Source organism: Pholcus phalangioides, unplaced genomic scaffold (genome assembly GCF_987345545.1).
Source record: "Pholcus phalangioides strain wild (caught in Gottingen) unplaced genomic scaffold, Ppha-v1.0 ptg000001l_1, whole genome shotgun sequence".
Taxonomy (NCBI): Eukaryota; Metazoa; Arthropoda; class Arachnida; order Araneae; family Pholcidae; genus Pholcus; species Pholcus phalangioides.
The window spans coordinates 14,291,302-14,312,642 of NW_028301594.1; the positions used below are offsets into that span (position 1 = coordinate 14,291,302).

The 21,341-nt window shown below is 37.7% G+C and overlaps 1 protein-coding gene across 1 annotated transcript; it reads right to left on the minus strand.

Moving 5' to 3' along the window:
- Positions 1-1,151: 1,151 nt before the first annotated feature.
- On the minus strand, positions 1,152-6,047 carry LOC149089925 (uncharacterized). The gene is made up of 2 exons (XM_089234963.1): positions 2,337-6,047; positions 1,152-2,138 (listed from the first exon to the last, which is right to left on the minus strand). The coding sequence occupies exons 1-2, from the start codon at positions 6,045-6,047 to the stop codon at positions 1,152-1,154; spliced, it is 4,698 nt and encodes a 1,565-aa protein (XP_089091089.1).
- Between the last annotated feature and the right edge of the window lie 15,294 nt (positions 6,048-21,341).

A 21,341-nucleotide genomic window follows, 5' to 3' on the forward strand; every position in this document is an offset into this window, starting at 1 on the left:
TCCCTTCATTAAAAAGTAGAACCGAACAAAAATTTTCAATTTTAGAACGTATCAGAAGATTAATCTTTTATAAATTTATCTTCTATGAAAAGAAAACATTTTTACTGAAAAAACATCAACGTAGTCGATCATAAATAACGGATTCTGTTTCATTATTTATTTAGGAATATCAAATTGCACGTTTTTATGTTTATTAATCACTTTATACATGCAGCTTCAAAAATAGACGTGGCTAGCATTAAACGTCAATATTTTACGGTAAAGGTTAAAAATCGGTTATTATAAATAATAACCCGTTGTTCTGCATACTTACCAATTGCTTTGGTAAGTTTGAAACATTTATCACTTTTACTGGTGGATATGTATATTCCCACAGCGTCGTTAAAATCTGATAAATACTAAACACAATAACATTTTTACCGGTGATTATGCATAACCAAGTGTCGTCAGTAAAATTTGGTAAATATTTGAAATTTATAGCGTTTATAATGATTATAGTGATTAGTTACAATGGTAAAGTATAATTGGTGAATTTAATAAATATAAAAAAAAATCCAAATGAGTCTAGTTTGTGTGACGAATATAGTCGGACCCTGATATAATGATAAAACCCTTTGCGATCATACCCCGATATAATGAAACAATACATGTATTAATTATCAAGTATATCATATAGCATGGTGTTCAATAGCTCAGTTAAAAATGTAACCTAAAAATGCTACTACTGTGCATTAATGAGATTCAATCACACAATTGAACTTAAACACGTACTCCTATAGTACTAACTTTATTTTTAAAGGGAGAGCCTACTGCTCGTCTCCTTTCCTGGTTAACGACTTATTTCGTAATACAGTCACAGAAAAACGCTCGCTACAATTGGCGTACAAAATAGCCGCCAACTCACATAATTTGATGTATCGGCCTAACATGCCGCCCGGCATTGAAATATTAATTTCAATAAATACGACAATATAAAACTTGAATACATAAACAAATTCACAGATAACAAAAATTCGATGCAGTACAGATATCATATTTGCGAAACAAAAATTAATTATATGAAATACAAATGCACTATATACATACACAAATGTACTATATTATGCAATTATAATTTCAAGGCGGAAACCCAATGATTTCTTTTTTTTTCTCTATCGAGACCCTTCTAACGACAACAACGCGATTTTACATATTGATCTTTTGAAGATCCCATTCATTGTTTTTACATTTGCTATTCTCACTTTATTATCCCTACCCTGGAAAACCTCCACGACTCTTCCCAAAATCCATTTACAGCTTGGGAGGTTTTCTTCTTTCATGACAACCATATCTCCAACATTTATGTTGGGCTTGGAACCTTTCCATTTATTTCGTTGTTGTAAAGTGCTCAAATAATTGTTTTGCCAATGCTTCCAGATTGTTTGCACCAATTTAGATGTACGGTGCCATAAGTTCAATCTGTTTTCCTTAACATCAGTCAGTGATGGCTCTACAATGGCAGTGACTGGGCGACCAATGAGGAAATGACCAGGCGTAAGAATATCTAAATCATCTATATCACTAGATAGTGGTGTTAACGGACGTGAATTTAAAATTCCCTCTACTTGATTGACAATAGTTAACAGTTCTTCGTATGTTAGTTTCGAATTCCCAACTACACGTTTCAAATGGTGCTTAAAGGATTTTACCCCGGCCTCCCACAAACCACCAAAGTTGGGTGCTCTGGGAGGTATAAACTGCCACTGAATACCCTCTGCTGATAAATAGTTGACGAGATTGTTATTACTCTGCACAATATCGGCATACCAATTTTTCAGAGTTTTATTAGCACTTGCGAAGTTTTTTGCATTATCGCTGAACATTTTTTGAGGTTTTCCTCTCCTGGCAACAAATCTTTTCAAGCAAGCGATAAATGCTTCGGATGTCAAATCAGACACTATTTCCAAATGAGTGGCCTTCGTGACCATGCATACAAAAATGCAAATATACACCTTGTGGTAGATCCCCTTTCTCTGGCCCTTATATTTTATCAGAAACGGCCCACAAAAGTGGACACCAGAGCAGTTAAAGGGATAGTTCACAGTGACTCTTTCTTTAGGTAAATCCCCCATGAGTTGTTCTACTGTTACAGGTTTTATCTTGAAACAAGTGATACAGTCATGTACAACCTTACGACACATATCTCTGCCACGTAATGGCCAAAATTCTCTCCTCAAAGAATACAATAAATTTTGCGGACCAATGTGTAAATATTTTTTATGATGATGCTCAATGATCATTCTAGTGAGCTTATGTTTTGATGGTAATATGATCGGATGTTTTTGGCTATCACTTACTTGACTGTGCCGTAAACGACCACCTACTCGCAAAATATCGTCTAAGTATGGAAGTAAGTTTTTTATCTTGTCTGTTACCAATTTCCCTTTTATAAGATTGGATATGTCACCTTTAAACTCTATTTCTTGTGTGCAACGAACTAGATATTGCATACTACCTTGAAGTTCCTGATGTGACAAAGGACCCTTTCGCTTATTAAGTGGATTTCTCAAATTATGGATGAACCTGAAAACAAAACTAAGAATGCGAATTAATTTAGCATAATCATTTGTAATGCAAAATAAAGAATCCATGAAGACTTCGTTCAGATTTAGAGTCAAAGTCACATCAGCATATTTCTTGAACTCCGGGATGATCCAACCCAACGCTGTTGTTGAGTCAGTATACAGACACACCTTGTTCACTACTACACGCAGAAAAGATAGCACCTTCTCAACAAGATTTGAGAGCAGTTCTGCAGCACAAAGTTCAAGACGTGGTATGGTCACTACTTTGAGAGGTGCAACTCTGGATTTGCTACAAAGAAGCACCACCTTCACATCACCCACGGCAGTAATCGAACGCACATATACAACAGCCCCGTATGCATCCTTTGACGCGTCTGAAAATGCATGAATTTCTAATTTTTCAGCAGAGTCTGCTAAGACGAAACGATCAATCTGGAGGTTTGTCAACCTTGTAAGTCCTTCTCGGAATTTTCTCCAGGTTTTCGATTGTTGAGACGGCAGTTCATCGTCCCAGTCGATTTTCAACAGCCAGAGCTTCTGCAAGTAAATCTTTGCTTGTACTAGAACAGGACCAAGCAAGCCTAACGGATCAAATAATTTTGCGATATCTGTCAACACAGCACGCTTGGTAGGTATGTTGTTACCAGGAGCAACAGCGAAACCAAAACAATCTTCTTTAGGGTTCCATCTTAAACCCAAAGTTTTCACCGTGTCATTTTCAGGATCCTGAAAGCAATATTCTCGTTCATGAACAGGGACATTGTTCAACAATGCATTTTCGTTAGAGCACCACTTGTGTAAATCCATGCCTCCACATTTTAACATAGAAATCAGCTGTTGCTGCAATTCAATGGCACTTGTTATATCGTTAGAACCAGTTAGAATATCATCAACATAAAAATCAGTATGAGTTGCGGCAGCAGCAAGAGGATATTTCTTCTGTTCGTCATAAGCTAACTGTCTTAACACCCTAGTGGCTAAATATGGTGCACATTTTGTTCCATATGTTACTGTAAGTAACTTATACAGTTTGGGTTCATCTAACGGACTTTCTTTCCATAAGATGCATTGTAAGTTGTAATGATCAGGATTGACCCAGATCTGCCTGTACATCTTTTTCACATCGGCAGTGAAAGCGATTTTATGTCTTCTAAATCTTAGCAGTATCGAAAAGATGTCTTCTTGGACCACACCCCCATTTAACAAACAGTTGTTAAGTGATAACCCATTGGTAGAAGGGGCTGATGCGTCGAAAACTACTCTTAATTTAGTGGTACTGCTATCAGGTTTGTAGACTCCATGGTGAGGCATAACATATTTTATATCCTCATGTCCCTCCATCATCTCCTGCATGTGACCCAAGTCCTCATACTCGGCCATAAAATTTTTGTAAAGAACAGACATTTGGGGATTTTTATCCAATTTTTTCCACAGCCAATTCAGCCTTTGCTCAGCTAATTGCATGGATTCCCCAGGTTCAACATTTTCCTTCATCGGAAGATCAACTATATATTCCCCTCTTTCATTTCTACGATGGGTTTTTACAAAATGATCCTCGCAAAAAAGTTCTTCTTTGCTTTTCAGGGGTAGCTTCTCCTCCACAGATTCAATTTCCCAAAACTTTCTAATGGATTGATCTAACACATCAACTTCTCTCGAGAGAAAACAGCATTGCTGAGATGACGAGTGAGAAATTGTCCCGGAGACTATGTACCCAAATACAGAATTCTGAAGCAACACTTCGTTGCTGAGATACAGCTGTCCGCTCTTCAATGCCTCAAAAAATATTTTTGCTCCGATCAAAAGTTGTATTTTCCCTGGCTTGGAAAAATGTGGGTCAGCAAGTTCAACTCCTTCGGGAAACTTCAAGCCAGATAAATCAAGAGGAGACGATGGGGTGAAATCTGTTATTTTGGATACAATCAAAAAATCCAATTCTTTCTTGAACTCGCCGCTTTTATTTGCGACTACCCCAGTAGTTTTGGTTTTCACGGTATGTGACAAGCCATTAATGCCACAAACGGGGGCATAAACTTTTTCTTTCTTCAACCCGAGGGCTTCGGCGCAGCTTGTTGTCATCATGTTCACTTGACTACCATTATCGAGTATGGCCCTAACTCGAGTCTCTTTTCCTTGGGAATCGCAGACGTAAACATTCACAGTACTGAGAAGTGCTGATGAATTTGTGTTTATCACATTGCTCAGACTATGAAGAACATCTGGTTGTTGGCCCCCTACTGCTCCTCCCTCTGAGGGTATGGGGGAAGCGCTTTCGCTTTTTCGTTGGATGACATCTTTATTGCTTTTTGGAGACGCCGTTTCTCCCCGATGTAAGAGAGTGTTGTGTCTCAAATTGCAAATAGAGCAAATGACCTTTGATAAGCACTGAGACGTAATATGGCCAATTTTTAAGCAACAATAGCATAAATTATGCTTTCGCACAAATTCATATCTTTGCGAAACACTCATTCTTTGAAATTTTACACATTTATATAATGCATGAAAACCTTTGCAAGAGACACAAGATCTTCTATATTCTTTGATATTATCACTATCATATACCATGAAAGCTTTTGCTTTCGGTTGTATTCTGCGGTCAGGCTGCTGCTGACGACTATTTATTTTTCCGACACTTTCAAACATTATACTTCTTTTTTCAATGAATTCCAGAAAATTGTCTAGTTTAGGAACCTCGGTAGTTGTTAATGTTAACTCATATTCCTTTCTGGATTCTTTATCTATTTTCTGAAGTAATACATTCAGTAACATGGTGTCTGATAAATCATTTCTTTCAAATTTTAATGATTTCAACTCTCTTAAATTTCTATTTACATTGTCAATTAGATTGCGCAATTCCTTAGCTGACTCGTGTTGAACTTTAGCGCAATTTATTAAAGCTTGAATATGAGTGTCAACAACTATTCTTTTGTTTTCATAACGAGTTGTTAACGCCTCAAACAAAGAAGCATAGCTTTCGTCAGCTGTTTCAAGCTTTTTTGCATCCCCTTTTAATGATGCTCGCAAATAATACAGCTTTTGTACGTCGGTTAATTGTTCATTGCCTTCAATTAAACACTTAAATTGATTTTTGAACTGACTAAATTCCTCATACTTGCCAGAAAATTCTGGTAGAGGAATGTCTGGCAATTTTATACGAGAAATTTCTTTACGCTCATCAACATTAACTTTATGATGACTTTTCATCGACTCTTGGTAGAAAAGAAATCTTACCTCCAGAGTTTCTAGTCGCTCATCTATGTGCAGTAGCTCTTCGTCGAACACGCTAATGTCTATAGTCTCTGGTTGAGCGTATAATATTTTCCTCAATGCTTCAACATTTTTTTTGATGTCGGCGATATTGTTCAATTTCACATCAAGTAATTGTTTTGAATCCACTGATGGCTCAAAGTCCTTGGCAAAATTTTCTAGTTGAGTAACTTTAGCTTTTACAGTTCCTTTTTGACGATTATATTTAGCATTCATTTTCAATTATCCTGTGGCTATAGACGGACCAACTGTTCAATAGCTCAGTTAAAAATGTAACCTAAAAATGCTACTACTGTGCATTAATGAGATTCAATCACACAATTGAACTTAAACACGTACTCCTATAGTACTAACTTTATTTTTAAAGGGAGAGCCTACTGCTCGTCTCCTTTCCTGGTTAACGACTTATTTCGTAATACAGTCACAGAAAAACGCTCGCTACAATTGGCGTACAAAATAGCCGCCAACTCACATAATTTGATGTATCGGCCTAACACATGGTTTATCATGTTCACCAAGGACGCGACGCTTGGGTGTTATGCATAATCGCCGGTAAAAGTGATTAATTTAATGAAATATATCAAACATACCACCGATGCTTGGATACTATGCATAATTGCCAGTGAAAGTGATAAATTTAGGGAAACATCAAATATACCAAAATACTTGGTAAGTACGCATAATGACCACTTATTATACATAATAACAGCATTTATCGCATTTACCGTAACAAATAAATCAATTATCATGCTTTTCGAATGACAGTGCAATATAGAGCAATTAGCAGACATTCATTTTGGCATAAAAATTACCATGTGTCAACTAGTGACAGCTGTCACGAAGGAAAGAGATGTTTAAAGCTGAAAACTTCTGATGACTTCCCTTTCGTTAAATCACTTTATCCCGAGTTATACGAATGATAAATGAATTCGGAGTGACACGTCCAAATAAGAACCAGTCATTATCTGCAGGTAAAACAGAGTCGGAGCTTTGGTCATACAACGAATTCCTAAAGAGAGAGACGCTAATTAAAAACGAAACCGTGGAATTAATAAAACGCTTCGGAGCTGCTATTTTCGACATTCAAAGCCGAAAGCTACCAATTTATAAGCTCGACCGAGAAGAAGAGGCGGAAAAACAAAAACAAAAGCCTGTCATTTAAACATAAGCTGAACAAAGACATAATTGCATTACCGATGTCCTTAATCTGTCCACGATATTTCGGAATATGTCAAGATTTTTCTCGTAATTTCTTACCGGTAAAGTAACGTCGTGTCAATTTCTGTTGCAAATAATTGAGGGAAGGGGATGAATTTTAATCAACTTCTGTTTCATTGATTTCCGTTTCCATCTTGCTTTTCATTTCTTTCTTCTTATTGGAAACGCTAACTACCATTTGACTGTCATTTTTCACTTTTGAATTTGCAAACGATGTGTGTTGACATTACTTTATGTTCAAAATTTTAGGAATTATTAATATGAATTTTTTTTATTTGAGTTCGAATGTCATGTCAATTTCAGGTCTTCAAGAAAAAGAAAGTCACAAGTGGAAAGATCGTTCGATAATTTTAAAGCATATTTAGAACGTGATATAGTCGACGCTCGTTATAGCAACCCCCAATCGCTCCAAAACGGACGCTATATTGGAAGATCGTTACGTATACCACTTGAAAGTTTTTCCCCGTACGCCGTACGAGATCTCATTTCTCGGTCGCTTTCACTGTTTTGCCCGTATTTCTCCTATTTTCAGTATCAAATTAGCCGCACAGGTGGCAGTAGTTGTGCATTAAATATTAGTTTTCAATGCCATAAATATTTTTCATGGACATTGTATTACATGTTATCATGGACATTGTATTACATGTTATCATGGACATTGTATTACATGTTATCATGGACATTGTATTACATGTTATCATGGACATTGTATTACATGTTATCATTGACATTGTATTACATGTTATCATTTGTATTACATGTTATCATGGACATTGTATTACATGTTATCATGGACATTGTATTACATGTTATCATTGACATTGTATTACATGTTATCATTGACATTGTATTACATGTTATCATTTGTATTACATGTTATCATGGACATTGTATTACATGTTATCATGGACATTGTATTACATGTTATCATGGACATTGTATTACATGTTATCATGGACATTGTATTACATGTTATCATGGACATTGTATTACATGTTATCATGGACATTGTATTACATGTTATCATGGACATTGTATTACATGTTATCATGGACATTGTATTACATGTTATCATGGACATTGTATTACATGTTATCATGGACATTGTATTACATGTTATCATGTATTATTGTCTTTAGGGTTTACAATTGCGTGTTTAATTGAGTTGCTGTATTTAAGAAATATATGACATCCATATTTGTTACAGGCACCTTTTTCTCAGCCACCTCATTCGACATTTTGCCTTCTGTGAATTTGTACTTATAATTGCGCGAATTTTTTATATGACTCACCGTAAATGTAGCTTCCTCGTTCTTCGTTCATGTAGAAAGAAAAGACAACTTCCAGGAAAAAAAATTATCATATTATTTGAATTAAATAGTTGTTCTAAATGCTTAAAAATATTAGAAATGCCAATTTTAATAACATTTTCCTACTTAAAAATGTAGAATAACAAAGAAAACAATGAAAAAATGAACCATATTTTGGATCGAAAGCAGGAGGAATAAAAACAAAACTTTTAAGGGGTAAAAATAATAAAATTAGCTTCTAATGAGCAATCCATACTTGGTGTGAGACTGAAAAATTATATTATTGCTTCGTGATAACGAAAGCAGTTGCAATGCAAATACTTTGAGTTAATAATTGATTGGATGGCAAAAAATTTTACGCACATGTAATTGAAGTTGGTACGGTATATCATTGCGCTCTTTTGCAGCATGCAAATGAGCCATTGCGCGGTCATGTGTGCATCGTTAGCATTCAGGTTCGAACCCCGTTGCCGGTATAGTGACAGTCGATTGACATTGGTTTTCAGAGGTTTTCAAATTTGAAGACTTGAAAACGAGCCCATCTTCCATTTGAAAGAAACGTTTCGTCTCACAGAGAAGGCATACCTGCAACACAATATTCACATAACATGAAGATTCCGGCATTTACCATCTTTACTTCCAAATATGCAAAGCAGATGGAAGCACCCACAGGAGCAGAAAACAACCACAATTCTGACAACATAAATGCATTAGATCCACACATACCCTCAGAACACACATTCCGGCATGTACCAATCCGTTAGAAATCCCATAGAGGAATGTGTACGAGATACATGTACGGTTATGTAATAGTAGTGGCGTATGAAATATATGTTCACTTGGTATGTCCCTAATGTCTGCCAAATTTCAGAATTTTTGATGCAGTAGTTGTTTTTTATCTTATGGATGTGTTCAAAAACTGCAATTTGAGAAAATCACGTTCAAAGTGTTTTTTCTTCCATGCGTTTGCACTATAACTCATTACTTCTTCTTTTGTTTTGAAAGAACAAATTAACTGATCGAATTGAAATTTTTTGCATTCGATTCGAAATCAAATGAAATATTTTTTAAATTCACTTTTGAAAATTGTACTTCAGGGTCGTGACACCCACCAATGAATCTAGAACACATTCGTCATAGACATCGCAAAACATTGGAAATACGTGTTTTTTGTCGTTTTTATTTTACATTGTTAATAATAACACTTCCCACAACTGAAAAAATTATTCCTAGCAATTATTTTGCTTTAATTGTATTTAAAAATAGGGCCGCCCTAACCGGATACGGAACCCGTTGCGAAAATACTAGAGGGGCGTCAGAGTCGTCCTAATAATTTCGGTGATCCTTAGTACCGATTTTATATACTCTCAGGGAGAGGAGAATCGGAAATTCAGAAAATTAACTTCATGAAAATTCAGAATAAATTAAAGAATAATTTTCAGAATTGATTAAAATTCAGAAAAAATGAAAGAAACAATTCAAATATTTCAGAATTCCAGAAAATTATCAAAATTCAGATTTCCAATATTGATGGAAATTCAATATTCAGTATTTCGAAAATTATTTCGGTATAGAAGAAAATGCAGAATTCCAGAATTGGTGAAAATTCAGAATTTATGAAAAAACGTTATTCTTACCGTAAGTGCAGAGTCCGGTGCGACCGCATTTATCGCACACCACTAAGGGCGGCTCTGTCTAAAAGCCTGCATCAAGTATATATTGATTTTCTTTCAGAAGTTAATCCTGTTAAACATTTCGTGAAATATCGATCTCCAACTATACGTGGAATGCTTTTTAACTCATCAAATTACTTAAAATTCAAGATACATATTATGTGTATAATATATTGCTATACTTGTTTATGCATATATATATATATATATATATATATATATCTTCATACACGTGAATGAAATTAGATTTCATACGCCCTGACATCAATTTAAAGCTCAAATCCGTCGATACAGCGACGCAAAGAGAGAGGTGACGTACGATATCCCTAGTTCTCAATAGTATTTTCAATGGTTTGCTTTCCTCACAAAAATCGAAATTCATTCCAAATATTGAACGTCCTTGTGTTTACAGTGGGAAGGGCTTTTGTGGAAGTGCCAGGTTCCACCAGGTTACGGGTATCGATTCCCGATCCTTAAAAGTCGGGAGAAGAGGAGAGAAAAGTTTTCTTCCCTTCAGCAGAATCTCAAGTTTTCCGATAAGGATTCTTCTTGGAAGGTACAAACACATACATATACACACACACACACACGCGTTCGGAGAACCAACCCTCTAAAAGATTTCAAGAAGAAATAATAAGAAAAACGTAGCCACACACACACACAGACGTCAACCAGAAACTAACGAAAATGAATTCCTTTCACAAAAACCCGAAGTCGTTTCAGACTATTCAATGTCGATTTTGAGAAGGCTTCCTACAATAATTTGATAAATTTTTTTTCAAAGATATATAAGAGAAGTGTCGAGAAATTGTTTATATACAGGGTGTCCGGGCTATAGGCTACCAAAAGTGAGTGGCGGTATATATTAAAGAACCACACATGATTACTTATAAATTTGAGTTGTATTGAGGAGAGTAACTACGGAAATATACATGTAGCCCCCTCAAGTATACTTCATAAAGTCCAATGTAACTCTGCAAATGTCCAAAACAAAATTATATCTCATCCATAGTAAGTTGGTCAACCAATCCTTTGTTGAGATTTCGCAAACTTATTAAGGGGAAATTTTTCAACGCAGTGGTGTGCCATAAATTTGTGAATAGGAAATTTGAAAGTTCATAAAAATTGTAAGAATTGGAAAATTTGAATGTGGTTTGCGAAAAATTTGTTCCCACGAAAGGGAATTTTTACGGTATACAGAAAAAAAATTGCGTCACATGTTTGTCGATAGTGGGTGATGCACGTCTGTCTGGAGTGATTGGACATGAACCTTTCTTCAATCCCTTCTGTGTGTCAAATATTCGTTATGCTTCAGTCGGCGATTCGTGGCTGAGGTATAAACACCTTCACCAGTTGTGCTTTATTGACACATGTCAATGTTACATTAAACACTTTATCAGCGCCAGGACAAATAAATTTCAGAAATGTGCTATTAATCGTACATCCTGCATTTTATACGACTCTGATATGTTACATTGCACATTTCCAGTCATTAGCTTTCGTGCAGCGTCTTCCATCGACAGAAAATTGAACTAGTTTTTTCTATATCAAAAGTCTTACGAAAGAGAACAACTTTTTTTTCGCAAACCTTTATTTAAATTATTTATGTGTGAAAATCTGGATATTAAAAGAAAATATCATATCGAACAGACATATCTCAACAGATAGCCATATACTTTTGTTGTGGTCGAGATTGAACTCTAACAAATGATTTACTACCGCCCATTGTTGTCAGGGTATAAAAGACTTACGCCCGCCATTGTTACTCATATTTGTGAGAATTGCGGCGCTATCTAAGTGATTCTCTTGTGACATTTTTGTAGCTATTTTATTTGTGGTAGGATGTTTCGGGGAGTTGAGATGTTCGAGGTAAGTGTTATGTGCTTTCTCCGACAGTACGAATTTTTTTGCGTCAGGATAACAGTAATTTCCGGAAACTTCCAAATCTCTTGGTACCATATAATATTGAAGAAATTATTCTATTAATTCATCTCAAAAGCACTGATATGTTTGACTTTGTAAATTTACGCTGAATAGTAACAGTGTCATTAGAAATACTGAACCTATGTTTGAATTTTTTTTCTGATTAGGAGGTCGAAGCAGGTGCTCGGGTCACTGGTGGATACCGTGACGGCCGTGATGGATTTGGTCGAGCGAGCCGTAAGTTTTATTTTTGTTGTTACATATATGCTTCTCTAAATGTTTTTTGAAAATACTCATGATTTTTCAATCTGGTCGTAATCTATCCAGTGTTTCTTAACCTGTTTCTGCCCATAGAACACTTTTTCAGCCCAATTTGAACTTTATTTTCTACTCTCGTGGCCCTCTGTCCCTCGCCCAGGAGCGAAATCATTTTTACTTATTTAATTAAAATTCATTTCAAACTAAATTTATAACAAACATAAATTTTATTTATATGGTGGATCTAGGCCAGAAGCGGTTAGAAAGATTCGGGGGAGGGGTTGGATCATCAACAGCAGAATTAACGAGGGATAAAAAGGGCCGGCCTCGTAAAATACAGAGCCATCCGACGAGCGTTCACAAAAAATCGCCATTCCCGACTTGTATCCGTTCCTACCCTAAGTTCGGTGAGCTTCCTTCTTGCAGAGGTTCTAATGCAGGGCTGTCTGAACATTTGAAGTCTCCAGGTAAATTAATGTTCTCTGGGACCCCATACTTTTAGCAGGAAGTATGTATCAGTCAATACACTTGTGTGTTATATTGCCTACTTTCTGGCGAAGATCATAATACCAGGTCTCATCATGTAAGCCTTCAATGGGTATGATCCCGTTGATGGGCTTCATGCATTGAGATGATCCAGGTTCTATGGGCAGCTCTGTAGGATTCTGAAGGTAGTCACATGTGACCACTTTGAGATTTCTTAATAAAATAGTTCAGCCAGCTAAATATTGAAAAAATTGTAATAGCGTTTGATGACGTAAATTTAAAACCAGGACGAACATAAAGTACGAAAGCACTTTTCGCATGGATGGATATACGGCGGGGGGGGGGGGGGTTGCCTTGCAGTCATTGCTGCTCCTTCAATATCAATGGTGAAGCCGACTGGTATAATGAAACTGCATATATATGAATTGAAAACATCATTGTCATTGCCATGCGCACCCCCCCTTCCTCCCAGATTTTCAAGTGTATCTCTGACTTTTGGAGACAGTTCATTTATTAGCAGAAAATCCTATTTTTTTCCCGAACAACTGACCACCCAACACGAACCTATTGATATGTACGTATAAAGTAACGAGTACTTCGATCATTTGATCATCTTTGTACACCACCGTCATTTTCTGGACAAAAGGGCTGAACGGTACCTACGATTTATTGCCGATTCCAAATGACAGCGTTCGACATTTATGCCTTTTTATACTCACCGAGTGGTTGGTGCACTAAGGTCTCGGCGCGGGACTCCCTGCCGTAGCAATCTTTCTCTGAGGTTCTGTTGTCACACCGTTTGTGTTGTACCTCTGCGTCAGGAAAGTTTCTGGCAAGGACAAATCGGGTATCGAACTCGAGATGCCTCTAAACATATACAGGCTGGTCGAAGAGAATGATCAGTGCCTTTGAACCTTCCCGGTCTTCCAATCCATCTGGCCACACATTGGTCGAAAACCGTCAATAGCCACAACACGGAGAGTGTTCTGGAAGCAAATATTCGCCAAGGAATATTGCTTCCATAGGAATATTAGCCCAGTGGGGATCTTACGTCGGATAAATGAATTATTTCAACATTAAAATGTACAGGAACCAATTGCGACTGGACACAAGCGTCGTATAAACGTGAAAGACGTATAAACGAGGTTCTACTTTACTCGGAAGTCTGTAGTACTGTCTACTGTACTACTACTACTACTACTATTACTGTTTACTTTAGTTATGACCATCGTTTTCATATAACCTCGAATACTTCATCAAACACCATCTCTGACCATATAGCTGTATTGCAATTTACTGTCATTAATGAGATTGTTTGGAAATAAGATGATGTCTATCGGTGGTCGCCTGAAGGTCGTTAGGTGGGGGAAATCTCTAATCTATATCCTCCCTCGGGTTTGAACCTGGGACCGGTAGACGGGCACCACCGCGCCATTCAGGCGCAACATCCATAAAACTTCGAGTTCAAAACGTGCAATAGTCGTATTTTCTTGCCCTTGCAGGAGGTGCTCGGTGAGCCTGCAGGGCGTACCCGGCGGCATCGTTACTAAGAGACCGAGGAGCACGTGGATTCCTCTGAGTATGTAGAGGAGGCGATAGCCGCGGGGCCCTTGGATGCTAGGGTATGAATCTGTGTATTTCTAACAGACAATATTATCTTCAATGACGGCAAGAATAATGTTGTAATCAGTGTAAGAGAAATCAAAATTTATCTTCCAAATCAGCGATTCCTAACCTTTCATGTATAACCCCTCCCCTTCCGTGGAAATGCATATAAAGTATTACTTGCATACCCCCCTTTCACGTAACACAGGCTGGGAACCATTGCTTTAACCCTTTAGGCGGCACAGCAGAAATCACTAAACTCCCTTCAAAAACGTCATATATTTTTTTTTTAAGCAAGTGCAAATTGAAGACAAGTGAGAAAAAAGGTGTAAGGGAAATTTCATTGAGAAATCAACTTTTCAAAATATCTAAGCTTTTAGGGGAACGAGATATTTCGTCAATGCCACTTAAAGGGCAAAATGATACCATTAAAGAAATTTAAGTAATTACATAATTAAAACGGTACGTTTCATGCTTTACATTTCAGTCGGTCCGAAGTGTCAGCTTCAGCAACTGTCTTAGCATCTGCTACTTCGTAAGTAAATAAGCATTTATACATTTATGAGCAATCTCTGTCGCTCGCTCTAGAGATTCATTAAGCAATAACCATTACTGGGGGAGGGGGTGTATGCTCAGACATCCCGATTTGAAAGACCAGTACCTGGAAGCAAGCGTGAATCCGGGAGTGATGTGTCGGGAGGGGGCGATTTATTCTGTTCGTTGGATCGCCCCGTATTTTACGGGGCAAACAAATTTTTCCTTTGTTATTTGCCGTCCTTGGGAGGGATGATCACCCCCATCGCTTCCCTCTGGATCCGCGCCTGTCTGAAGGACATTTGTAAACAGGCACTATTTAGTGGACATTTTTGAGATTTGGTGATAATGGCCAGGTTTCCTCGCGTTCCCCCCACTCATTGTCCACATAGAGCTTTTATGGTGTTTAACATGGTATTTAAACATCCCAACATTTTAATGATAACATTCAGGTTGCACGAAAGTTTCTATACTATATCAGGTAACCTCAAAGAAGAAACATCATTCTTGAGTCACGCGAGCATTCTATATTCCCATTACTAGAGGAAGAGCACTATATGACAACTATGATATGCGCTCAAACTAATGTCACCATAATTTCAATATGCTCACGCACATACACACCCCTTCAACGCACATCCCCTTTCCTAAAATACATTGAAAGGCGTGTTCCTAGAAATATTTGGAAGGATCACCCACTAGAGATGCGTGGTAGGTGAGCACTCCTAGAAACAGCTGGAGGCTTGCAAGCATCCCTATAAATTCGTGGTTCTCAAAGTACAGGTCGTGACTCCTAGGGCCGTCACCAATCTCTATCAGAGGCGTCGCGAAGGGTTGTATTTATTTATGAGTACCCGTTCAGTGAGATGAAACGGGTTCATTTTGAGATGATTCTCATCTAGATTAGTTTGGAGTGCCGCTGATTAACGATGAAAGGATAAGGGAATCATGGGTAGAAAATGCATTGCTGCTTATCTTCCGCGTATCCCCTGGATGGCTTATCACGTATGTCCCATGATCCCCACATGTTGGAGCAGGTATCTTAAGCTGGTATCTTTCTCAGGTCCCCCCAAGCCAGACTCTTCATGGATCTTTCATCTTCTACAGTGACTTTATAGCGTGAAAAAAAAGTCTCACCCTTCGCGAGGCCATGCGTACTCCTAAATAAAAGCTCAAAACTGACTCGACACAAAGGACCATGGTTAAATCAAATGAATCAAGGCGGACGATGCGTATTTTCGTCATCTCAATTTAACGACTTTGGTATTTCTTCGGTACTGTTCAGTTCATCGGACAGTCAAGTCAAAAAAATTGGTTTTATTATATAAATATGTATGTATATATGCAATTTTTTTTCATTTCCCAGGAAGAGCCGCAACCTCCGAGCAGCCTCGCGGCTGCCGACATGATAGCCATCTTCATGTCGAGTAAGTAAACATTACATTCAATTTTGATGTTTTTTTTGTTTGCTCGTTCAATAATTGCAATTATGAATTGTAAAAACGGTCAATAACTTATGTATTTTTGTTTCATCTACTTGCAGGCGACGACGAGACTCAGCAACAGCCAGAGGTGGCTGGGAAACCACTCTGTTCGTGTCTCCGCTATGGCACAAGATATCGAGATAATTCCGGAGCCTTTGAGCTACCGCCTGGGCGAGTGACTCAAGCTCCAAAGGGCTCGGTGCCCTTTGGGGTCGCCGGGGTTGCCTTGCTGTACGTCGTTGTCTTCGTCGGTTATCTGTTATGCTGTCGGGGGGATTGATTTTTCTTTTCTTTTTTTTTCTATTTTTTTCATGTGATCGTTTGTATATATGTACGTCTTTATTCGTTTGTCCGCGTGCTGTATGTTGGGACTCGCGCAGCTGCCTCCTCGTGGTGAGTCCTGGGAAGTTTCGTAAAGAAACTTGCTGAGAGCTGCAACACAATCAGAAAACTTATCTCAAAAAAAAAAAAAAACCTAAATTATATTTCCCCACATGATATATATATGACGTATCGTGTGATATTTACCAAACTCTGTCCGGTTGCCCTAGCTAAAACACTTGCTTCCCTTGCCAGAGAGCTACTCACGCATATTTTTATGTACCCTGCACATGGTCCGTCACCATTTCCCCATTGTAACTTTCGCTAAACACTCCTCTCCTTGCGACATGTAATTTTTTTTTATCTTTTTATATTTTCTATCATTATGTAGCACTGAAGAAAAGTACTGTATCATGCTCTGACTATGAACTACGCATGCTCGTCACCAGGTTCCTATGTACCCCTCTCTAAGCTACTCCTCGTGACATGCACAGATTTTTCTTTCTTTCTTTCCCTTCATCATGAAGCACTGTAAATGTATTGCACCATACTTTGGCACTGCATTCTACCCGTCGCGGAAGGGCCCCCACCCCCAAGTGACATGTACGAATACGTTTCTCTTTTTCTGTCATTATGAAGCACCGCAAATGTCCTGTATCATATGTACGAGTTATCTTCGGCATGAACACGCCCCTTGGGGAAATGAGCTTAAATTGCGTTCGCGACAGAGCCTGGTTGTGCTCCGTTCGAACCGTAAAGCCGGTCGTCCACTGGATGCTGCTAGGAGCTAAAGCAAGTCACATGTGTGCGCAAAACTGCTACAGCAGTCTTGTAGATAACACGCGCGACTTGTTTCCCCTGGTGGTAGCTTTCAATGGGCGCGACCAGCCTAACTGTCTATTAGGCATTAGGAAATTTTCAAACATTTGGAGGTAGTGGGAGGGGGGGGGCGAGACTTTCGAAACTACGCAATAAAAATTATCTTTTTGTACGTTAGGAGCCATTCAAGTATTACGTACGTAAATTTTTAGCCATTTTTGACCCCCTTCCCCCCCTTGTCAACAAAAGTCACCAAAACGCTGCCCCCCTCTCCCCTTTGTCAGCAAAATTTCGTCATCAGCTCTGCCCCTTTGAATCCTAACTCATATTTTCATAAAGGGTGGTTGATGACGTAAGTATTATCCAAACCCCCCTCCCCCCGTCATCAAAAGTCAGCAAATCGGAACCCCGCCCCCATCGATGATGACGTAATACTTGAACGGCCCCTGAGGGAAGTGCTGAAACAGCGTCTCAAAGCAACCATCAATAGTGCGCAATATTTTAGTAAAAACCTTGTATATAAAACTTGAGGACATCTCCTATTGATGAAGCAGCATTTTTACAACTTGCACGTTAATTTTAAAATTTTACAATTTTGCACTTTCGGTTCTCTAACTATAAACCGTTATTTGTGAATACTTTTTAGCATGGATCCCCTGTGTAGTCGGGTCGTATTTTTATGGATTTGTATTCAACATTATCAATCGCATTGTAGCTTTACACCGAATTGCCAAAATTCATGGGCGTACCTCTTAATATTTCTGCATTTCGTCGGGTAAAAGGAGGTCCCACACGATATTAAGAGGTATCCCATGACTTCTCTCAGAGCTGAAGTGCCAAAAAAGTCATGGGATACCTCTTAATACCGTGTGGGACATCCTTTTACTCGGTGATGAGCAGCAATATTAAGAGGTATCCCATCACTTTTGGCACTTAGTGTATAAGTGAACCTAATTACATATTCGGAAGAGTAAAAATATATCTGTTATATACTTTTACTTTTTTTTAGAATTCTAATGTAGATTTTCGCTGAAGTCTCATCCTGATTTAAATCTTATCCGTCATCACTCTTCTTTGGGAAGAGAGATGGCGCTCGCATAGGAATAGCGCCAGAAATATAGAACAAATCGGTTCAATCGTGAAGCATCCAATTCAAAAACAAGATTGTGCCTGGCTGTTTCGTGAGCTTGAAAACATCCCTACATGAAGGCAGAATTTATTTAGAGCAAGGCTTCTTAATATTGTGCTCCACGGACCCATTGTGAGAGGACACAACGGGTAACATTGATGGACACCCCAGACCCCTTTGCAAAAAATAATCAGTATATAGCAAAATGTAAAACAATGAGTTCATCAACAACAACCAAGTTCATCTCAGCAATATTATACAGAAAATATGTTTACATGATGTATGAGTCAACTTTTTTCTCATCCAAGTCGACGAACCCCAAGGAATACCTCCAAGGACCCACAAGGTTAAGAAACCCCAGCTTTAGAAAAAAAAAATTTCGCTTTATAACTTTTGACTATAATAATTTTTATAACTTTAATAACTTTTAAGTTGCATAATATAATTGTATAACTTTTGACTGCAATATGTTATTTATACAGGATGCATAGCAAACAGGGCGTATGACATTTCACCGACGAACCGGTGATCCTAGAGGCATACTTCGAATAGAAAAAGTTTCCAAATAACGTGTAGTACTCAGATATGTCATTCATGTTTCAAGGAGAGATGGTGTATAGCTATTAAAATATAAAAATTAATTTTTTATACAGTACCTGTGTGTCCAAAAATCCAATTAGAAAGTTGTTGTTCTGTCTCTCTTGATACCAACAAAAGAAATTCCACGTTTCTAAGTGCAATATTCACGGAAATAACATTATTCATTGGCATATCTGAGTACTACACGTAATTTGGAAACTTTTCCTCATTGGAAGTATTCACTTAGGACCATTGGTTCGCCAGTAAAATGTCATAGACCCTGTTTGCTATGCACCCTGTATAACATTAAACCTATAAATTTTGAAATTCAAATGTAGTTACAATATCTTTATAACTTTTGACTCAAATTCTAACTTTAATAACAATATTACAACATTTGACTCAACTCGGCAGTTCGAGAATGAGAAAGCGGTACGTTACAGTGGGTGATAAATCTCGGTAGATAGATATTTTGTTGCCGAGAAGAAATTTATTACAATATTTTCCGTTATTACATTATTGGTATATCCGTGTTCATCAAGTTCTAATATATCCCGCAATTTAAGATACAAATCATAAAAAAAAAAAAAAACAACACGTGTTTTATTGACGAATCTCAAACTAGAAAGTACAGGAAAAAAAGCACCCTTGACACGTTCCGACCGTAGAAAAAGTTATTAGATTCATAAAGATTTACGTACTATTTCCGAACACCTTATATTTTATTGCCCTCATACATCCGGGAACTTTTCCGAATCCACGGGGCTGGTAGAGGCGAGAAGGGGAAAAAAAAATTCCTATACCGAACCTTAAAATTTTCATTCCAAAACCATAAATAAGACGTCTATGACATGGCATTCCTCCTTCGCGGCTTGTATATTCCACCGCAATAAATGCTGGGCTAAGATCTTCAGACGGAGAGAGAGAGAGAGAGAGAGAGACCCCGTATTTTATTTGCAGTGCAATAATATCGAATTTTACGATGTCTGCGAAGCAAATTTCCACACCTCTCCACATTTCTTTTTTTCCTTCTTCTTCTTCTGCATCTGCGTCGTCCGTAGTAGCCTATCAATTTCGGACTTATTTAAAATTTGACGTTACACATTTATCAAAGGAGGGGTAAGCGGGTAAATCCTCGATATATCAAACGTGGTTTGGTCCTTTGTTAGATACGATGAGAGAAAGAGAGAGAGAGAGAGAGAGAGAGAAATGGCAACCGGGACATAAAATTTTATGCTTCCGCTCGCGAGAATCGGAAAAATGTCATCAAAAACTCATTTGGGATCTTCGATAGTGCATATGAGGATTGAAAAGAGGAGAATGTATCAGGTGAATAGCGTGTGCATTCGAACCCTATGCTGCTACTTTTCAGTTATTCCCCCTAAGGATCGAATAGCTCTTCAGTGAACGATCCCTACGAAGAGTCGCGGTGATTGTGTATTTCACTATAGTCATTGAAAAAAAAAAAAGTGGAAGATATATAAAAAAAGAAGATATTCGAGTATTCATTCTCATTCCGGTGGATGGTTGCAGTTCTTTTATATCCAAATGTGCGTAATAATAACTTCCTCTCAGATACGATCATCATTTAAAAACCTATTGACCTTTTTCTCATCTCGAGGTCATGCTATAAAAAGATCCTCGATGACCGGAGAGGAAATTCCGATGGAGGAAATTGTCAGAAAAGAAAGCAGCACTTCATCATCGAAAGACTGTCTTTCACGAATGACAATTTTATCAATAGCCGTAATTGATAATTCATTGGAGAGGAGTTGCTTCGCCCCCCAACCCCATTCGCTGTGCGATATAACTTCGACGAATATCGATAAAATTTACGTGAAATCTCTTTCCATGTTGGCTCTTGAAAGTTAGATTACGTACAATTTTCACTTTGCTGGAATTCGGAAAACCTTTTCAGACGTCCTGACGAATCACGTGAAGGATACTATTATTGGGAAAAGTCGTTGATATATTTTTTCCTCTACTCTCTGTTCTATTTTCACTCCATTAGCTCATGATCCCTTCCAATAGCACCAGATGAATTTCTACTTAAAGACACATTTGTCTTCTTTGCATTGTTTGAATTTTCTCTAGGGTCTCTATGAGACAAAGATATACGATGTTCGCATAATTTTTACAAATTATGTTCATTGGATTCTCACTTAAAATTA

What these genes read in the sequence shown, in the direction of transcription:
- LOC149089925 (XM_089234963.1), bottom strand. Translation starts at nt 6,047, where the DNA reads ATGAATGCTAAATATAATCGTCAAAAAGGAACTGTAAAAGCTAAAGTT. An exon ending in GTCGTTTACGGCACAGTCAA is followed by an intron (nt 2,139 to 2,336) that starts GTAAGTGATAGC and finishes ACTTGTTTCAAG; the next exon opens with ATAAAACCTGTAACAGTAGA.